General features: G+C 42.2%; 3 protein-coding genes and 1 long non-coding RNA gene across 4 annotated transcripts in view; 2 read left to right on the top strand and 2 right to left on the bottom strand.

Annotated features, from left to right (window-relative positions):
• Nucleotides 1-18: 18 nt before the first annotated feature.
• Nucleotides 19-2,287, top strand: LOC135349944 (centrosomal protein of 57 kDa-like). The gene is made up of 8 exons (XM_064548617.1): nucleotides 19-294; nucleotides 346-561; nucleotides 608-759; nucleotides 817-906; nucleotides 971-1,102; nucleotides 1,195-1,329; nucleotides 1,464-1,669; nucleotides 1,940-2,287. The coding sequence occupies exons 1-8, from the start codon at nucleotides 147-149 to the stop codon at nucleotides 2,223-2,225; spliced, it is 1,365 nt and encodes a 454-aa protein (XP_064404687.1). The 5' UTR covers nucleotides 19-146; the 3' UTR covers nucleotides 2,226-2,287.
• On the bottom strand, nucleotides 2,280-8,167 carry LOC135349933 (galactocerebrosidase-like). Its single transcript, XM_064548597.1, has 21 exons — nucleotides 7,926-8,167; nucleotides 7,734-7,802; nucleotides 7,596-7,659; nucleotides 6,992-7,080; nucleotides 6,871-6,921; nucleotides 6,626-6,739; nucleotides 6,105-6,143; nucleotides 5,918-6,048; nucleotides 5,734-5,851; nucleotides 5,615-5,652; nucleotides 5,430-5,554; nucleotides 4,470-4,609; nucleotides 4,330-4,419; nucleotides 4,149-4,241; nucleotides 3,784-3,925; nucleotides 3,350-3,447; nucleotides 3,227-3,300; nucleotides 2,834-2,994; nucleotides 2,703-2,779; nucleotides 2,512-2,647; nucleotides 2,280-2,455 (listed from the first exon to the last, which is right to left on the bottom strand). Exons 1-21 carry the CDS (start codon nucleotides 8,052-8,054, stop codon nucleotides 2,451-2,453), a joined length of 1,983 nt encoding a protein of 660 aa, XP_064404667.1. The 5' UTR covers nucleotides 8,055-8,167; the 3' UTR covers nucleotides 2,280-2,450.
• A 72-nt stretch (nucleotides 8,168-8,239) lies between these two features.
• LOC135349982 (ADP-ribosylation factor-related protein 1-like) lies at nucleotides 8,240-9,505 on the bottom strand. Its single transcript, XM_064548669.1, has 7 exons — nucleotides 9,350-9,505; nucleotides 9,169-9,256; nucleotides 9,027-9,109; nucleotides 8,758-8,839; nucleotides 8,628-8,698; nucleotides 8,480-8,580; nucleotides 8,240-8,419 (listed from the first exon to the last, which is right to left on the bottom strand). The coding sequence occupies exons 1-7, from the start codon at nucleotides 9,440-9,442 to the stop codon at nucleotides 8,335-8,337; spliced, it is 603 nt and encodes a 200-aa protein (XP_064404739.1). The 5' UTR covers nucleotides 9,443-9,505; the 3' UTR covers nucleotides 8,240-8,334.
• Nucleotides 9,506-9,521: 16 nt separating this feature from the next.
• The window catches only part of LOC135350005 (uncharacterized), a 36,426-nt gene continuing 26,643 nt past the window's right edge, over nucleotides 9,522-19,304 (top strand). The window contains exons 1-3 of the long non-coding RNA XR_010399066.1: nucleotides 9,522-9,652; nucleotides 9,806-9,920; nucleotides 11,139-11,250. This is a non-coding gene — a long non-coding RNA (uncharacterized LOC135350005). The remainder of the gene's footprint in view (nucleotides 9,653-9,805; nucleotides 9,921-11,138; nucleotides 11,251-19,304) is intronic.

A 19,304-nucleotide genomic window follows, 5' to 3' on the forward strand; every position in this document is an offset into this window, starting at 1 on the left:
GTGAGGGGCGTGGTAACATCTCTGCTGCGTGTGCATTTATTATTTGAAACCCATCACTTGCCAAGCTCAAGATCACTAGCACTTGCACTGCACTGCACTGTGTCGAAGAGATCAGCTTTCTGACGACTGACGTTACCTTGTATGCTATGGATGAAGGAGACACTACGTCCAACATATCCAGCCTGGCAGGTGTCCCTCCCTACCTGAACAACCAGTACTCACCCCTCACGGAGGTGTTTCAGGCACATACAACCACCCTCCCCTCAAAACACACTCCAGAGAGCAATAGCGATGGTAACTAGGTCATCCTCAAGTAATTATATATTCACCACCACCCCTCTGTAGCTGTGATAAGGTCACTGAAGGCTCTCCAAGAGAAAATAAGGAGCTTAGAAGTTGAGAGGGTGGCCGCTGGAGACAGGTTCAAAGTTCTCTCTCAAGGCACAAATACAACTCCCTTGCCCACCACCAGAACTCCTACAAGTACCGTAGGCATGGTAACGGACAGGGGGCCGAGTGTAGGGGCTTCCCCTCTCCTCACTAACACCACCCCTCACTCTGGTGAGTATGGACATTATAAGATGCTGCTAGTCATGGTTCTTTACAGGGCTTAAGTTTCGTTTGGATTCTTTGGACGAGAGATTGTCACAGCAGGCTCAAGAATTGGACGCTATGCAGATGAAGCTGAGATTGTCAAACACCCACACACCCCCACACACACTTCACACACCATCATCACCAAGGCCAGCTCACATGATGGTAGGTCATGGTGCTACTGAACGGCCATTCTCTGACTGTTATGAGTATACCACACAGAGTGACTGCCAATGTTTAGCTTCTGAGCAGAAACTAAGGTCCCTAGAACAAGGAGTCCATCGTTTGAAAGAGGCACAGAACAAAACAAAGGTATCAAATTGGTTTCATGTCCTTGAAGTAGCCACGATACTGATTGCTGTGTTTTTGGCTGTAGGAAAGAGTGGAGGAACTGGAGACGTGTGTCAAGAGCAGTCCAAGGAGAGGGTGTGTGTCACATGACTTGGTTGGTGGCGGCAATCCACCTCAAGCAAAAAAGAGGACGAAACCCAAGCCAAAGAAAGGAAAAGTGAATGCAATATAGCTACGTGTCTCTGCACATTCGTTGTGCTTACTTAAGAATACAGTATCTAGTTATTCTGTTTTGTTTTTCACCCTCAGACTGTCACCTGTCAACGAGTTCAGAGTGCACCCACATGCAGTGATAATGGACTGGCCGTGGAGTGTCTCCCTCGGCCCACCCCTGGGGTACACTACAGACTGAACATGGGACACCTGCCCTTCATTCTGGGATCAGTGAGTCTTCACCCAGCTCTGTGTGGACTATAAATATAGAGCTACAAAAACACCCCCTACATATTTAACTTACAATTTGACCCCCTAAGTATAATTATGTTCCCATATAAATTATAACCCCTCCCCTCCTCCAGAGCACAGCCCCCTCCCACTCGGTGTGTGCCAACTACCAGCAAGTGCTGTCACTGATGAAGTCCCACAACCACCTGCTATGTGGAGCAGCCTCCCTCAGAGGCAAGAGGGGGACAGGCCAAGGCCGAAGGAAGAGCAAAGGAATCTCAGTGACAGAGCTGGAGGCTCTGTTGGAGGGGCTAGAGGAAGAGTATGGAGCACTTACATTGTAAGAACAGTATCTGTGGCTGTGCATGGCCATTTGTGTGTGCGTGCTGTTGTAAGGTCATGGGGGGTGGGGAGAACTCTCCCTCAGCAAAGCATTCATTCCACTATACAAAGCTTGTCAGTAATTGAACTTCAGTACCTGAGATGTGATCTCAGAAAATGCAATTCTGTTAATAATAAGGTGTTAGGCTGGCTTATACATACATGTACGTATTTGTACATCTATTCTACAACACACATGTACACCCAATTTCTCTTTGCATACACACAGTGAACACCAAGCGCTGACTCGGCATCTGCAAGACGACACGATAACCCAGAAGCCGAGAATGAGAGCCAGTCTGGAACTGCAACTCACACATTCGGAGGAGCAACTCCAGTCAAAGTCAGAGCAGATAAGAATTGTCTCTAAGCAACTGTCGGCTGGTGCGTGTGTCAAAAGTGAGGAGACCGTTGCTCTGCGAGAGGAGGCAACTTCTCAGACACAGCTGTGTTTCTTAAAGAAGATGAAAGCATTACAGAGCACTTTACAAAGAGACGATTTAAACTGGAAATAGATTGTTTACCTTGTACTTGTAATTATTTTTATTATAATGCTGATGACCACAACATTACAAGCTGTTTTTACATGTCATTTGTATAAAATTATAAAAAGACAAATAAAATAAACAACATACAATACAATTGTAATCATGTAGTTCGAGGGTACATTATTAAACTATCTACATAGCTAGGCAGTCAGCTAACAGCTGGAATAATGTACGACTGCGGCACCTTTGAACTCAACCTGTAGGGGTGTATCAATTCATGAAATATGATGAACGATAACCAATATAATATCACCTGTTGCAGTCATGCTGAAGTCATCAAAGACGCCTGGATAGAAACCACCCATCCCGAACCCGACAAACCCTTTGCCCGTCTTCACAGTCTGAGAAGTGACCATCTTTTCGTCAATGGAGGCCTCTACCATCACACCCTGCAGGTGGAAACAATGGGATGGTCATCAGGAGGTGTGGTGATACGATCCTCACCTTGACAGTCAGTCCCAGAGTGTACCAGGTGTTCTCTTTCACCTCATACTTGCCAAAGGCAATAGAGTCTGCACCAACTAGAGCAGAGCAGAGTGAGCAGCTGCCATTCTAAATGAGGGGGGGCGACTCACTGAGATTAGACGTCATGTTCCAGTACCCAGCCGCGTCAATCCAGAAGTAGATTCCCTGAGCTAGGAGGATGCCACACCCACCTCGGTCAACACGTGCGGCCACAAAAGCTCGCTTGGATCCATTCTCTAGGAAAACTGACACCTGGACCGTCACATCTTGCCTGAGGGGATAGATGTAACCACTGACTTCTAAGCCTGATACTACTGTAACCCTTAATGCTACTAATTGACCTCAAGGGTAGACTAGTGTACAAATTAGATTACTACATGGTCCAGGGGGGGGGGGGGGGGGCCCATGGTTGATGTTTTCTCTAAAATAAAGTTTGCATCGAGTGAGGTGAAAATGGTTGTAAACGTTATATGAGATACAAACTGAGATTGTTGCTGGCTCACCAAGTGCTGTTTCCCAGTATGGTGATTGGGTTGTTAGAATCAGAGCACCAAGTTATTGGCCTTGACGTCACCACCTACAGGGTGATGACATCATACTGAATCACTATTACATCACCCCCTCACTTGTCTCATGGCTTTTGCGTGAGAGCTCCTTGTGTCCACAATCTCAAACACACCAGACTGGTCAGCAAAGTACTTTGCCTCAGAGTCCACATCGTAACCTGAAGAGGACAAAATACCACCACTGAGTCCCTTGCAACAAACACCACCACCCATACAATCAACTCCAATATCTCCCAGAGTTGAAGTCTAAAGCATGCACCACATATACAGACATACGCCACGCACACACACACACACACACACACACACACACACACACACACACACGCACGCACAGGACCATCTTATAGCTGCTGGCAATCAAACAGCTCTCATAATCACTACACACAAATTTGTACGCGGACAGAAGCACGCACGCACGACCATACTTTAGCGAGCTTTTCCTAACCACTGCACATCCAGTTTTGTTACACTACTACATGTACACCACTCACTATTGAAGTCATCTTTGTAGCTGTCAGGGAAGGGCTTGGACCCAGGGATGTTGGGGAAAGCCCCCTTCTGTTGTCCCTTGAGAGTGGAGAGAGTGATGACCGTGTCCACTGCTAGATCCAGCGTGAACGACCCCTTGGTTACCTGACATGGAAAAACATGGAAACGCCATAAAACTATTTTACATAACTGTGCGATATAGATGTGCAGTAAAGTGATTCTTGACGTTTACTGAAGGTATATACATCTGACATCATTTGTTATAGGAAGGGTAAAGGTCAGTTGTCTACGACCACGGTGATGACAACTGATGCATCTACCTTCCAAACCCACCACCAACCCCAACCACACACATACTTGTACGTACCTCAACTGATGGCATCTTCTGGAAGTACTCAGACTCATCTCCTTTCTCAAACTTAAGTGTGGACTTCCACTGACTCAGCATAGTAGCCTTGGCCTGTGTATGAGAAGCATAATTGTTATGTATGCACTGAGTACACATAATAGGTTGTACAGCTTGGAGCATAACTACAGTCAATACTTACCAAGCTCCCACCCAGTACAAAGGTTGCAGACTGAGTTTTGACTTCATACTGGGGCAGATCAGGGCGAATACACTTGGAGTGATCGTGAGACTACAAGAAAAAACCAATCTAGCTAGCACATACGCACTCGGTGTGATTACCATGGTTTCAATGACAATAGTGAAGTCTTCGGTGTCCGGGTCCATAAGAGTGACGTAGCTGCCTCCACTGTCTAGGTGGCCAGCACCATGGTTGTGTTGGAGGTAATGGTAGCCAGGTTTCGTGAATTGAGTGGTGTGAGCTGGAGTGAGAGGGTAAAGACACATTCAACAACAAATTAATTAATACGGAAAGAAGAAATGCATCGAATTAGTAACCTATAACTATTATAATACCATTACAGTGGCTATTAAACTCTACACGTATAATAAAACAAGATGCTCTTAGACACTAGTTGATGAGATCTACGTGGGAAGTACATGGGAAAAGTTCCTCAGACGAGGTATACTATGGGACTTAGTATATCTACAATTTACATAGTATACCTAGTATTCTGTTGTCAAGTAATTGTATTGTAGTCAAGCCTCGAGGGCAAGGTTTGCAAATGCGCACTAGTAATAATGAGTTAGACACTGTTTTGTCGGTGTCTATGTGATTTAGAAGCCCTCAGCCACTTGTAGTACCCTCACTACGCTCGGATACTAAATCAGTGCCTTTGGGCTTCTACATGTAATCTCATGACATCTCCAAAACAGTGTCTAACTATTATATAGAGCATTCACTCCGTGCATTGAGCTTAATCGCACAGCGGCAACAGATTATAACGTATAACCATAATTGGTAACAATTGTAAATCTAGAAAGCAACGATTAGATCATTAGAAAAACAGTGTTGTACGTACATATGTAGTAAAGTGTTTTTTGTGGCCTTTGAAGATTGCCAACAAGTTTCAACTATCAGTAGCCTATTTATTATTTTTCAACCACTGTCTCATTAGCAGTTAAAGCAGTCCATGAAAGTGTCTATTCGCTCAAACCGCTCATTTTCGTGTCCACACACACACACACCTATCACTCTACCCCTGATGCTGCGCGCTGTGCACGGACGGATGCTAAAAGTACCTGACATCCAGATTGTGCCTGTGACATCATAGTTACCGGACCAAGGCTCGGCAGCTGTCATGAGACCATCGCTGTAGTAGGGAAGGCCCGAGTAGTAGCTGGCAATCAGGTTCCATGATATGGTACTGGGGAGGGGGGGTGGGCAGTGTTAGTTAACACACCGGTATAAGAGTAGATATACCTACCCGGTCATGTTCCCATTCACATAGTTCTGATTTAGAATCTGAAAAACAAAAGTATGACTTATAAAGGGATAAGTAGTTGAGTTCCACACATATTATGTTCACCCCTCTATCACACTCACCCTTGCCCAACATCCCGCCCCCGTATCGTCATTGAAGGTGCTGTAGTCCTCCGAGGCCCACAGCTGCTTACCACTGGCCACCGCATCAGCATTACTGTTTGTACCAGGATAATGGGCACTGAAGGGGATAATCGAACCCACTGATGAATTCCTAGAACAAAACATATCTCACTCACTCACTCACCCCAGAATACTGACAGCTGCCTTTAAGTCTGGATCACTTTGTACATTAGCAGAAATGTCTTTAAAGTTTCCGTCAGCGGCCACTATCTGAACGCTGGAGAGCCCCATATCATCCAGGGTTTTACGCAAGGTCTGCCAAGAACAACAGCTTTGCTGCATGCATAGCCACTCACTCATTCAACACATACCTTGATGTACGTACTGTTATACTGTCTCTCATTCCACACCTGCAAAAGTGAAAGCAATGCTAAGCAAACAGACAATCAAAAAAACAGACAAACAAACTAACAGACTACTATACCCGTGGCCGCCCACGCGCGCCTCGGGTAATCACATGTATTATGCTCAGCCATGGTTCATCAGAGACCAGCGTGCAGAGAGAGAGTGGCAGGAAAAAAACAACTCATACTCTGTGTACAAAGCTAAATGATGAGTACTGATGATGTCATTGGGTGGTATCAAAAATTTGGAAGGTAACTGGTTTCCCAAAAAAATATGCTATTGCAAATGCATGCCTAGTAATGGTGCAGTTTTGGAGTATAAAACATGTGCCAAGAATACGCGCAGCGCATGACCTAGCTTTGAACATGTGCCCGAGGAACTCGCTTGCACATGTATACCTGAGGTTAAACAAGAGGCCACTCATGGGAAAGCCTGAAATACGTACTAAAATGTTCGAGGCACTTATATTTGGTTAATAGTGACGTACTCCCACATAATCAATGTCCAGCTTGTACTCGGACTTTGCCCCGAGGATCCAGTAGCCAACATATGTTGATGTGAGGACAGGAAATGTGTAGGGACTGCCGGTACCATTGCCTACCTGTGGATGGGGGGGGGGGTACCAAACATTATGCACAGTGGGTTAGTTCACACAAAGGGTAAAAAATTGGATTTGAAAATGGCAATTGACTCTTGACAAAATCTCAAGGCACTACACACAGATGCACTCACCCAGGAGGGGAAGGCCCAGGAGAGAGCACTCAACTTGATGTTTGGGTTTCTCTGTGCATGCAAACAATCACGAGTAATGGGGGGAGGTGAGACATGAACAGAGAGAGAGGTTGGATCTCACCTTCTTTGCCTCTGTCATCAGCCACCACTCATAGCCTCTGTTGAAGTTCATGTCATCAGCAGTGTGCATGTGAGAAGACTCAGTGCCGTCTGAGGGACATCAGAATAAGAACGAAACCATTGCAAATGTGTAGTTGGGGTTTTGGTTAAGCTCTACACTAGACTCTTAAAGTTATTCGTGTTTTTAACCTTCATAACTTTGTCATACTTACAAAATTTTAATATACCATTGGATTCTTTAAAAAGTCCTGGTTAAAAAGCGCTTCTATCTATCGTATTACTATTATAATAATATTTTGCGGGTGAAAAACCTTTGTGAATTCAGCAAAAAATTTGACCCTTTGCGATCTGCGTTCTGGCAAGGATCGTGTGTATTTACTAGAGGTTTTGCGGATTTTATTGATCAATGCGAATTGATCATGAAACCCTCGCAAAATTCGCAAATGTTTGATGCTCGCAAAACATTCTAGTAATACGGTATAATTATGTTTTAGAGCTGATAGCGTTAACCAGCTGAAAATTAGCATTTTCCAACTGGCATACTGATCATAAGCTTAAATGAAGCCATTATTGGCCATAATTATAACTTCCGGGGCCAAACCTACCTGTGCTCTGTGCATCTCCACCAATCTCCACCTTGAGTATCTGCAGAGATGCTCCAAAGTTGGGCTGTGTGGGTGTGTGTGTGTGTGTGTGTGTGTGTGTGTGTGTGTGTAAGTTGGAGAGGATGTCACACTACTCACCTTGAAAAGAAGGTCGAGGATCTCGTCCCTCTGCTTCTCAGGGTAGCTCACTAGGAGACGAGACGTGGCCTGTGTAAATATTTAATGTATCCAAAATGAAGAGTTATCAGCTATAGATCTATAAGCTGCCAGTGCGTGCTATTAGGCCCATGTTGCATGTTCTTAGCTACACACTTTATCACACGATCTCACCCCTCCTCCACTGAGTCCACCGATACCATCGAACCTCCTCCCCAGTCCTACACTGTCGTCAAGACTGTAGGAGCCAGCTGCAGCTTGCAGGCTAGCAATCACCAACAAAGCAACGGTCCACATCTCCATTCAGTACTGGGAAAATATTATATAGGTACTTTATATCCTTATGAGTAGGTCAGTCACATCAGAGATATATACTCTACTTCTGTATCTCTGGTCACATGTGCAGGTAGACCACGCCCACCGACTTGGAACAGGAACCAATTAACATTGTTACACTTGTATATAATTATGTATGTATCTTTGGTCACTTTTCCATTGTGCAAGCAAAACTGTATACATGTTACAATAATTATGTGATTAGCATGCGAACATAAAACAAAATTAAAATGATAAGAGTGTCTGATTATTGACTGTTGCTTTTCATTTGAGCTCTTCTTGACTGCTGCACTCTCTGAGTCAACCACTCGATACCTTCAGTCACACCCTCTCTGCAGGGGGATATATACATAAACACGCCAATGTAGGGTGTACACAAGACACCCACTCACCCTTTGAGTGCAGACACCCTCTGTATCTTACAGTCCCTATCCCCTATGGACTCCACTCCGGTGTTGAAGGCACTCTCCACTTCAGTCAGGGGGAGGGCATCCTAGAGGGGTGGGAGTAGCAACGACATACGAGGTGTTACATACACACCTGTCTGTCTTGCTTGTTAGCCAGTATGAGCAGTGGTGCCCCCTCGAGGTCAGGGTGCAGAATAACCTTCCCTGTGGTACATGGTGGGCAGGATAAAGTGATACGACATCTATCAATGTAGCACTCTTACTGAAGGTCTGCGATGACATGGCCAGGTTCTCAGGGTCAGAAGAATCCACGACGTAGATGACCCCCTGACACTCGGCATAGTACTAGACACAAAGTAAAGATTAGTACAATACCTCCTAGATCTTTGCTCTAATCACACCAACCGACAGGTCTGTCTACAAAAGAGCTACAAAATACTTCGTAAAGTAGGTATGCCTAAGTTCAAATTATGAAGCTGAGCATGATGCTATAGCCTAGTGGACAGTTTTGAGGGTTTGTCACTACATGTACCTTATCCCAAAGGCTCTGAAGGTCCTCTTGTCCACCGAGGTCCCAGAATATCAGTCTAGTGGAGCCTTGCTCAATCCTCGCAACTACGTATTAATTTAATACATAATATTAATTAAACACTCCCACAAGTCATCATAGTTACCGTTTAGTCCGACAGTGCTCGTTATCTTGTTGAGAGGCATTCCATCATAGTTGTTGATAAACAAACTCTTTGTTTGCTCCAGGAAAGTCTGTGTTTAAGTTTGCGCACAAACAGTAAATGATCATGTGATGGTAGTTAAATATATCTATCTAGTTTATAGCCTGTGACTTCAAGGACTAACCGTTTTCCCAGCATTATCTAATCCAAGTATGAGAACATAATATTCATCTTTTCTAAAGAAGTACTTCCAGAGACCTCTGAGCAAAGTGAACATGGTGATTTTGTCGAGGATTTTGTTTCTTAGTAAATTTTTAATCCGCGGCTTGACCCCGAGTGATGTATGTACATCCTTATCCTCGATCCTAGGCCGCTCTTTTTCACCACGAGGCTAACCTCTAGTCTAACCTCAAGAGAAAAAGAAAAGACACCAATCGAATCCAAATGGATCTGGAGTCTTCTCACCACAAAGCCAATCGAAAAACTGGTAAGTGAATTTGTTATGTACATATTTTGCATACAATAGAAACTTTTGCGCTAGCCATATAATTATTGTGTGTATGCTGCACTGATAATAATAAAAAATTATACCGTTTGGTGCATTTGCAGTCTGCATAATATAATTATTGTTGTGGTGCAGATGTCTTCATGATTCAACCCGAATGACAGCAAAAATCAGATGTTAAAGATCACAAAACATTCGCTGCATGGAGCTATGATGACTTAGTGTGCACTGTGACAGTGTTGAAATGTAGGTACGTGATCGTGAGGGAACAGCATTAATTTTATCTTTATAATAATACGCAGTAAAAACCTACACTTTTAAAATTGTTATGAAGCCATAGGTTGCTTTTTTGTTAGTTGAAAAATTATGTTGAAGTCTTGGTGTCGCATAGACTAAGAGGGTCGCATCTAATTGGAGATAGCTCTCTACTTGTCTACTCTATAGAGGTCTACTTGCCTCGATTTCAGGCTGCTAAAAACGGGATAGAAACAGGGTTAGGGGTAGCCTTCTGCACAGGTCTTGTATTGAGAAAGTTCCGCCTGGGATCGAAGCTAGGCTAGGGTGTGACTACATTTAACCTCCATTTAGGACACGACATTAAATGACATTTGTCAAAACAGCTGTCGCTAGTTCAGAAAATTGCCTATAGCTCGGTGGTATTGCATATTTGGAGGGTTGCCTTAAATCGAGGTCACGAGGTCACGGTGTATACTTTTGCAACATTATCTGTATATATTCCTGGTGTCATTTATAAAACTACATGTGCAGCGTAATATATCCTTTTTGTTCTAGGCCTCACCCTTAACCTCTAATCCAGTCACCCAACCCAGAGGTTGTAAGAAGTAGGTAGTGTCTTATGTCTGTGGGTTTCACAATAGTACACACTACACTCTCTGTGGGGTAAGGACTTGTCTAGACTAGGCCTTGTTCAATTATGCTCAAAATGTTGCCTATTAGTCTAGTCTCATAGCGGGTAATTTTTGAGGGCCTCGCAGATTAGCCATTTTTGTAGCCCACAAAAATTACCCATTTAATGTGCAAGTGCTAGAAGCTTAGGACTACATGTTCTTGCATAGCAACATTGTAGTGTGGTTTTGTGGTAATGCAGTGCTAATTTAGTATTTTGCAAGGTCTATGCAAACAGCTGTAGTAGTACTACTACCATACATGTATTACTAGAATATTTTGCTGGTGAAAAACCTTTGCGAATGAGCCAAATCAGCAGAAAATTTGACCCTTTGCGATCTAACTATTGCATTCTCGCATGGATCGTGTGTATTTACTAGTAATAATTTATGTTTTGTGTTATAATTTTATTGATGCAAATTGATCATACTTTCTACCAAAAATTTCCTAATAGGTTGCCTATTAGGCTGGCATAATGCTCAATGCTCCACCCACCTATTAGTCCAAGCATAATTGGGCAAGGCCTAGTCTAGACTATAATATTATGTACTTTCATCTACAGGCATCCAGGCTCTCTGACACGGAGGACCAAGCAAAAATTAACTGGCAGCACTGAGAGAGAGGGGCTCTTCTCATCGATCTGTTTTACATGCAGTGGCTGAGCTGTACAAAAGGTACAAGTATAATATTGCCCTCAGTATAATATTGAGGGCAGTATAAATGCCTCGGGTGCGCATGCGTAGCAGGGTATATGGTAGTGTATTTGTGTGTGTTGAGCGTTACAGCTGCTCCATGATAAATGAAATTCAAGTAGGAGTTTTTATAGGCTTCTAGTTATTAGTTCAAACTCCGTGATATAACTTAGACTGAGTGGTTAGCACTGCACTAGAACACTTAGCTGTTGATGGCTGCAATAGTAAGAGCTGCAAAGCCACACTGTTTATTCATTGCAATTAGGACTTAAAATTTTCGACATTCTTTTAGCAACAATCATTTCCCATTCTTTTCACCATTCTCTGCATGCATGTGTAATGTTAGCCTCCTTCACAAGGCCTGAAATCGAGGCTAGTGTAATGTAAGTTGTAACTGTACATGCGTGTATTTAATAATAGTACTGTAGCTTCATTGCCATAAAACTTTGGCGCCTCCACCGAGGCATCAGCACCCGCAGTGCTTTTGTAATTACATAATATCTATGATTATAATTATTGCTTACGGTAGTTGTCTTCATCAATAGACAAAGTTGGTCAGTCGATTATTGGTCATATGCCTCGGTGCGCATGCGTATACGGTAGTGTGTTTGTGTGTGTGTGTGTGTAGACTGCTACAACTGCTCAAAGATCATGAAGTACAAGTAATAGTTTCTATAGGCTTTTAGCCATGTTTTCTTGGATTTGCAAAATAATGCTTGGTTGTCGAGTTATGCCTAACTTGGAATGCCATTGCTGCGTAGAAAAACTTGTCCATGGAGTGTTGTTACTCTACTTGTAGTTAGCTCTACACTAGAACGCTAGCTATTGGTAGCTACATGAGTGAGAAGAGAGCTACAAGGCTCTGCTGATGCAGCCATTACTTTTAGACTTGGACTTTTGTCATTTTTAACAACAACCATGGTCAATCATTCATTACCCACTCTTTTTTCTGTGATTCCTGCAGCAAAATTAAATAATGCAAAAGTGTTCACCATGATTAATGTGTGTATAAAAGCTATTGCTAATAGCGAGTAGCTTTATGTTATGTAGCTTTGACACCTCCACCGAGGCATCAGCACCGCGAGTGCTTTCATTATTATAACAGTGGCCGTTTTTTATTTTGCACTTAAGTTACTGAGGCGTATATACTCGCAGTAGCTGCTGTTGGGGCATGCCCTCTGGTTTGTTGTCCATACCCTCACTCGTGCTTTGGTCGCCATGTGTCTGCATCATATCAGGGCGGGGCTTAGGCTGGGGTGGAGTTTAGAGACATGTCTTGTCTAGATATGTCTGCCTCAAAGCCAGAATCAGTCTCAGTCTCTAGTTTGTTGTGTTGTTGGAGTTTTGCTTGTTTTGAAGACTGAAGTATTTATCAACAATTAATTAATTAACGAGTTTCACGTGAACCATGTACGTTGTAAAAAATCTGTCTCATCACTAATGGAGAATCGTGCATGTGCAAAATAATTATTCTACTTGGTAGTTTTGTAGTTTTGTATTCTTTTGCATTCCCTGACATGGCACTAAGCTTAAGCGGCCAGACTGTACAGTCCTATAGGCGGTAAGCTTCTGATGACGAGGTCAAGGATGGTTTACAACATGGATCAATGTCTGCATGCTTCATAAATCATTAAGTCTGCTGAGGAAGATAATCCATGTGTTTGTACTTGTCACCACTTGTAGCAACTAACCCTAACCCTTTGATAATCTCTGGGTGCTCGATGGCCGGTTAGTGGCGGAGGGTTGTGTTGGTGTAGTCAAAGCCTATTCAGAGGCCGTGAGCGATACCGTGCAGTATGTAAGATGCGTGGTATTGGTCAGACAATGCGTTGTATACTTGCTTTGGGTGTTTGAGACATGTACAGCTAGTAATCTGGGAAAGTCAGTTATGCATGTTTATTTTACTTTCTTGCCGTTCTGAAATAAAAATACATGGAGGAATGAATGACCCCTATTAAGTAAGTGTTTGGAATTTAAGTAAGTGTTTACACATGTTGTTAGTGTATAGTTATCAATGTCCATGATTAGATTATAGACATGCTAAGCATAGTAAGAAAGCATAGCATACTGAGAAACGCTGGTTAGTAGCTAACTGCTTTTGTTTGGGCACGGTACACTTGCGAGGAAATTGAAGCATAAGATCAATAAGCATGTAAGAAACGCAAGTAGTATGAGAGCATAACATAATGAGAAAACGAGCTGGGCTGCATTTTGTAGAGACTTGGATTGATCATCCTCGAACACTGCTGTCCCACAATTTGCCTTCATCTTCTGTGAAAATGTTGGCGTGTTTTACTTGAATGCCTATTCCTTGTGAGTGTAATTTGTGAAAAAGCGAATCCAAAGTGGCTTGTAGTGGCTTGAATTGACCGTCTTTCTTGTCCAAAAGTTGGAGCAGTTAGGATTTATTTCTCTCGTGTATCTAAGGATACCACACAACAGTTGGTAGACTGTGGCAGGTGGATAGCTTTCACCATTGAGCTTTTTTGCTTCTACTGCCAATCTTGCCAGGTGAGTATTGAGCAAGGTATGAGGCTTTCTTTACTTCCCTGCTGCATCCGTAGAGAGTTTGACGGAGGAGATTCAGTGTTCTTGTTGCTCAGCGTGATACATTGTAACAATGTGAGCTCCACTTTAGGTCTGGGAAGGTCAGAGGCTGTGAGCAGACCTTCTGGAACAGCTTGCAGTGGACAGTGAGTATTTCTTTATTGCTTCCATCAGAGCCCATTGTGTTGCTTTGCTAGTATTAACTGGAGTGTATCCCTTCGTCTTCTGAAGCGAACTTGAATCTTTTAGAAGGCAGCTTGAGCTGCATATATGGCCCGCCTGCCCTCAAGCAACTCACTACAATTATTTCCCCCTCCCCCTGTCCTCAAGTTCATGCGCAGCATCGAAAGTTTTCCTGGCTGCAGAGACTAGTGGGAGGGTCTGGTTGGCTGCATGGGGAGGGTCTGCTCTATTTTTGCGGCTTAATAAGGCTCGATACGTAGGACAACCGGTCCACTCGCACATTCCAAGGCAGTAGGGGTCGTAATAGCAAGCTTGACTCATTGACGGTTCAGCTACTAGTTCAAATGACTAACCTGGCAACGCAGTAAATAAATCAGTTGTTGATTGGTTGCCTATAGTAATTATAACTTATTAACAACCTCAGCGTGCGTGCGTGCATCATCAGTTTAACATATACACATATATTAAGTTCGATGTGCATGACCTTGTACTCTATCAAGTATTGCATGTGTCTGAGTTTTAATGCTTTCAAACTGAATTCCTCACATATTTGACAAGCTTTATGCAATCTATAAAAGCCATGAGCTTACATAATAGATTCTTTTAAGCACATTAATTTGGTAAACCAAATATGCGAACATATTAACTTACACATTCTGAATCATGAATGCTAACTGATTAAATCTTCGTCGATAGTGTCATTGATAACATCAAAAGTGACTATCATTAATTTTAAGGGTGCAATAGCATTATAATTACTAAACTACATCAGGTGACTACGTATATGAAATAGAAATTACTGTAACTGAGAATAATGGTAAACCTCCACAAAGACATTTTTAGCACCAGACATGAAGGCAAAGAACAGCTGGTTTTTGTTTTCCCTATAGCAGTTGTCAAGCTGCAGGTACATGGTAGGTGGAAGTGTGCCTGATTTGCCTCTTTTTGCAGGATCATTAGCAATACTGTGCAAGTAAGATTGACATCATGTGGCCATAGGTGGAGATCAACAAAAGTGTATGAACGTCTTTCATGTATGAGTGCCCCTGTCAAGTGGGTTCGCAGCACCCACATATTACATGCCGACTTGTTTAGCCGCACAAGATGCTGAAGGTTTGTCTTGTTTTGATCCATGCCATCAATATGTGGACGTAACCTGTAATAGTGACACCATAAATTGACTGACCAGATGTGGAAGGTTTGTCTTGTTTTGATCCATGCCATCAATATGTGGACGTAACCTGTAATAGTGATACCATAAATTGACCAACTGCAGTAACAATTTTGGTAAGAATTCACACATAAATGTCTAACTGTGCAGCATGCTTACATGCCGTAAAATTTTTGGATTAAGATTCGCAATTTTGAAGACTATACAAGTCCAGCTCCACCCTCATTTGGGCCCTCAGTTCCTCCCTTAGTTAATTAAAGTCTGCAGAATATCTTTGCTAATGTGTACTCACCCTTCATATTGTTGATGTAGATTGCTGGGTGTAACAGTGCCAGTCCAATGGGGGCCCCTCTTGTTTATATTTAAGACCCTTTACCTGCTTACAATAACAAAGGGTGAATTCTAATTTCAAATATCGATTCAATAAATAATAAGAGTACTTGCGAGTCATGGATGATAACACAGTCACTGGGGCTTATTGGAGAACTGGATCATCCCAATTGTCAACATACAGGAATAGTATAAAAGTCATAATTATATATAACACGCTTCATCCACTGCGGCTTATAGCCTCTCTTTCCAGTGTCACAGCGACTTACTGGTGATCCAACGGAGGGAAGAAGTCCAACTGACCCTCACGAATCTAACAAGCGAGACAACAATTAGACCACTCACTACCGTATAGCGGGTAATTTTCGTGGGGTAGGTGTTGGATTCTTCTTGCAACCATGCAAAAGAGTATTATAGCTAGACAGGCTAGACCATTTCTATTGTTTCAAGTTCAGGGATTGACTACCAATATTACTTCGTAATTAAATTCACAATAAGTACATGCATGCATGGTATCAGCAAACTACTCCAGTACTGCCAATATACATTGGATGTTTTGTGTTGCACAAACTGTTGATACTGGGGGACGATGCATTACTATCCTTTAATTAAGTTCTAATATTTGTTTACAATTTCTTTTTTTCAAACCTTGTCGTCCTCGCCATGCATGGTGATGGAGCATTGTGTGCCTGCATGAGCAGTTTGTGTAATCCTTGTCTTTCAGTAGTGTCCGTCATGGATTCCTATAATCCCTCTCTCTTTTCTCCATTACGTCAAATGCATTCTCCTTCGTTCCCTCCACTTGAAACAGCGACGGACAATCACTAACATAGACATTAGCTAGGATCTTGTGAGAAAGATGTTGATCAAAGTTTGGGGAAACAACGTAATTCCATGAAGAGCTTGACGATTCAATTGACGTTAATCTCCTTTTTCGATTCTGAGTAAGGCGATAAGTAAGGCAATGATAGAGGAGCTTATATCGCTTGTTGTAAATCAATAAAACATCGTGTTTTGGGACCGTAGAATTTGTATATACATAGTTCCCACTTTTAAAAATTCGTCCCAGCTGATCCATCGAACATCAAGGGTGAAACCTTACAATACACTCTTTTTATTGTTAGTTTCCTCCAGTTTTCCAACAAGAAACATTGCGCTAAAAGCAGTTTCTAGTCAATTCAGTACAGTATCTATAGTCTTTTTTCATAAGTTTGTCGTTTTTTCCCGATTCCCATTGTTATTAACTGCAAAGGGGCCGGGGTAATTTCGACCAACAAGCACTGTGAACCATAATTGGTGCCATTCTTATAATTATATATATACACGCTGTAAAAATAATTGCCAGGTTAACAACAAATATTTGTGCCAGTAGCGAAAATGGAATAACATAATAAATATTTGTTATTAATTTAACCATAGCATTCATTTTGACATAATAATTATAGTGCACTTCATTGCCTGTTGCCAAGACAATGTCTGGATGGACCCCCGCTGTTTTCTCATCCTTGCCTTAACGGCAATGCCATGCTTGCCTTCACTTCTCTTGCTTTTTTTATCCTTGATGTTTGACTCTGATCTCGGGGAGAAAAAGTCAAGTAGGGTACTGTTTTCTCTGATTTTGGGAGGTCTGCATGCATAATTATATATCTGTAGACTGGAGTTACCTGCACAAACAACACCGATCCATAAAACTCACTTACAGTATTGGCTGTCCCCATGCGTCTATCTATATCTATTTAATCGACTCAATTCACTCGCTGCTGTCAGGTATGACTGAGTTTTTTTCTTTTGACAAGAACAAACACCAGACACAGGAGTGCACCGCTCTATCTTCCCACCTTTCGTCCTTCTTATAATGAATGCCATGTCTTTCAATCTGTTTCCTTGAACGCTCAAATCTATCAGCACATGATGAGCAGGGCAACTGTCTGTCAGATTGAAAACACGCTGTTGCTTTTTTGGCACTTGAACATTTGCTTCAAATGCAACAACTCGTCATTGGAATACACATAATCAGAATGGTTGTAAGTTTCCATCAGATCACATATCTTGCGCTTGGTGAGAGCTGACTCGCCTTGTTCACGACAAACACTCTTTGCAGATTTTGCATACAGTGATCAGAATCTCTCAGTCTGAATTTCATGGGAATGTGACTAAGCTTACACTTTTTTCTGATTTTCTTTCTCGATAGATACTCACCACCTTCTTGAGCCTAGCCTCGGGAGTGCAACTGTCGTAGTTTGTGTACACACTGGCAAACCTGGTGTACAACACCTTGGCCAGCTCTGTAAACTTTCCCCTGAACATCGGAGCGAGAGTAACTTTTCTGCTGTCCATGTACACGTCATTCGGATTGGTCCTCTTCAAAACACCACTGTCAACGAAAACGTAAGTGATCAGCACGCACAAATTATCAATTGTCATTTTCTCCAGACTTCGCATGTAATCTAAAACCGCTTTTTTTAGTTTTTTCGAACTTGTCCAAATTATCTCCTGGCATGTACAAAGTAGCGCAAGAGTTTCACACCTCCTGGCCACTGCGAAACACACAAGACAAAGTGATGGGAAGCGTAACAACACTAATATCCATAGACATCTTACACACCAAATTGCTCTGCTTTGTCAGTCTGGTCCTGTTGAAATGCAAAATATCTAAATGCACAAACGACTGACAGTGAGCACTCAGAGTGACGTCCTCGATCACTTTGCCAGAACCGTTCAGCTGTACTGTGCGAATTTGCATTTGCACCCACAGCAACTGTACAGCCAGTCTTTGCTTTTCCCCTTACATACTTTATTGAGATTTCAGCAGATGGCAGTGAGAAGACAGAAAATATGCTTGCTCATGCTATCCTCACGCTTGCACATAAACTGAAACAGTCCTATGAGATGACACGGAACACACTCGCCTTTGAAGAATATGATAAACGAAACCTACAGACAAAACACATGAAAATTGTTAATCATTCATTGAAAATTATTAATCAATTAATTTTATTAAATTCAATAAAACTAAGTACTTTAGAATATATAACATCTGTTGTGCATATAAACAACATGCAGGGAATATAATTATATTATGAATACTAGTTCGAAATGTCATCTATATCTATTTAATCGACTCAATTCACTCGCTGCTGTCAGGTGTGACTGAGTTTTTTTCTTTTGACTAGATTGAATACAAACTCTTGTATAAACATTGCCTTGCTCTGGTACATCTGGTGCCCTTACAATTGTGGAGTGTAAACAGTTATGAACGACCTCCGATGGTGTAAAGGTAATGTATAGTATTTATTGTAGACAAATGAACCGTATTAGTAGAGCTGTAGTTAAAGATGTTAGTTTCATATATACCTTCTGTTCAATAAACAAATAATATTCGACTGTGCTTAGAGATTGAAAACGACCAATGCGTGGAGAGTTCCTTACAGGTGTTTCCTGGGCACACATGTCAGGCATCTCAGTCATCTGAAACGACAATGGCCTGGTCAGAAAGTGAGTGAGCTTCCATCTTGAATTTTGCTAAATTCTGATAGTCTCTATGTTCTTTGAACAATTGCTGCGCACAGAGTCGGCAGAATAACTTCCCACACCTGCCGTGCTGGTGTGGTTCTTGTGCTACACAGAGACAGATTATGCAACGAAGATCTTCCGATGGTGTAGTCAGCCATTGGCATTCTTGTTTGTCCATTTCGTGTCTTGTATATACAGCTATGTATATATGGTATATGATATGCTTAAGATTAATTATACAACTCATGTGAAGAGACCTACATCAGTAATACACACACACAAACACAGTGCA

This window comes from Halichondria panicea, chromosome 16 (genome assembly GCF_963675165.1).
Source record: "Halichondria panicea chromosome 16, odHalPani1.1, whole genome shotgun sequence".
In the NCBI taxonomy this organism is placed as follows: domain Eukaryota; kingdom Metazoa; phylum Porifera; class Demospongiae; order Suberitida; family Halichondriidae; genus Halichondria; species Halichondria panicea.

What these genes read in the sequence shown, in the direction of transcription:
- LOC135349944 (XM_064548617.1), top strand. Translation starts at nt 147, where the DNA reads ATGGATGAAGGAGACACTACGTCCAACATATCCAGCCTGGCAGGTGTC. An exon ending in TCCAGAGAGCAATAGCGATG is followed by an intron (nt 295 to 345) that starts GTAACTAGGTCA and finishes ACCCCTCTGTAG; the next exon opens with CTGTGATAAGGTCACTGAAG. An exon ending in CCAAGCCAAAGAAAGGAAAA is followed by an intron (nt 1,103 to 1,194) that starts GTGAATGCAATA and finishes TTTCACCCTCAG; the next exon opens with ACTGTCACCTGTCAACGAGT.
- LOC135349933 (XM_064548597.1), bottom strand. Translation starts at nt 8,054, where the DNA reads ATGGAGATGTGGACCGTTGCTTTGTTGGTGATTGCTAGCCTGCAAGCT. An exon ending in TGGAGATGCACAGAGCACAG is followed by an intron (nt 7,081 to 7,595) that starts GTAGGTTTGGCC and finishes GATGTCCCTCAG; the next exon opens with ACGGCACTGAGTCTTCTCAC. An exon ending in ATACTGGGAAACAGCACTTG is followed by an intron (nt 2,995 to 3,226) that starts GTGAGCCAGCAA and finishes CTATCCCCTCAG; the next exon opens with GCAAGATGTGACGGTCCAGG.
- LOC135349982 (XM_064548669.1), bottom strand. Translation starts at nt 9,442, where the DNA reads ATGTTCACTTTGCTCAGAGGTCTCTGGAAGTACTTCTTTAGAAAAGAT. An exon ending in TAGATAATGCTGGGAAAACG is followed by an intron (nt 9,257 to 9,349) that starts GTTAGTCCTTGA and finishes ACTTAAACACAG; the next exon opens with ACTTTCCTGGAGCAAACAAA. An exon ending in GAGCACTGTCGGACTAAACG is followed by an intron (nt 9,110 to 9,168) that starts GTAACTATGATG and finishes ATTAATACGTAG; the next exon opens with TTGCGAGGATTGAGCAAGGC.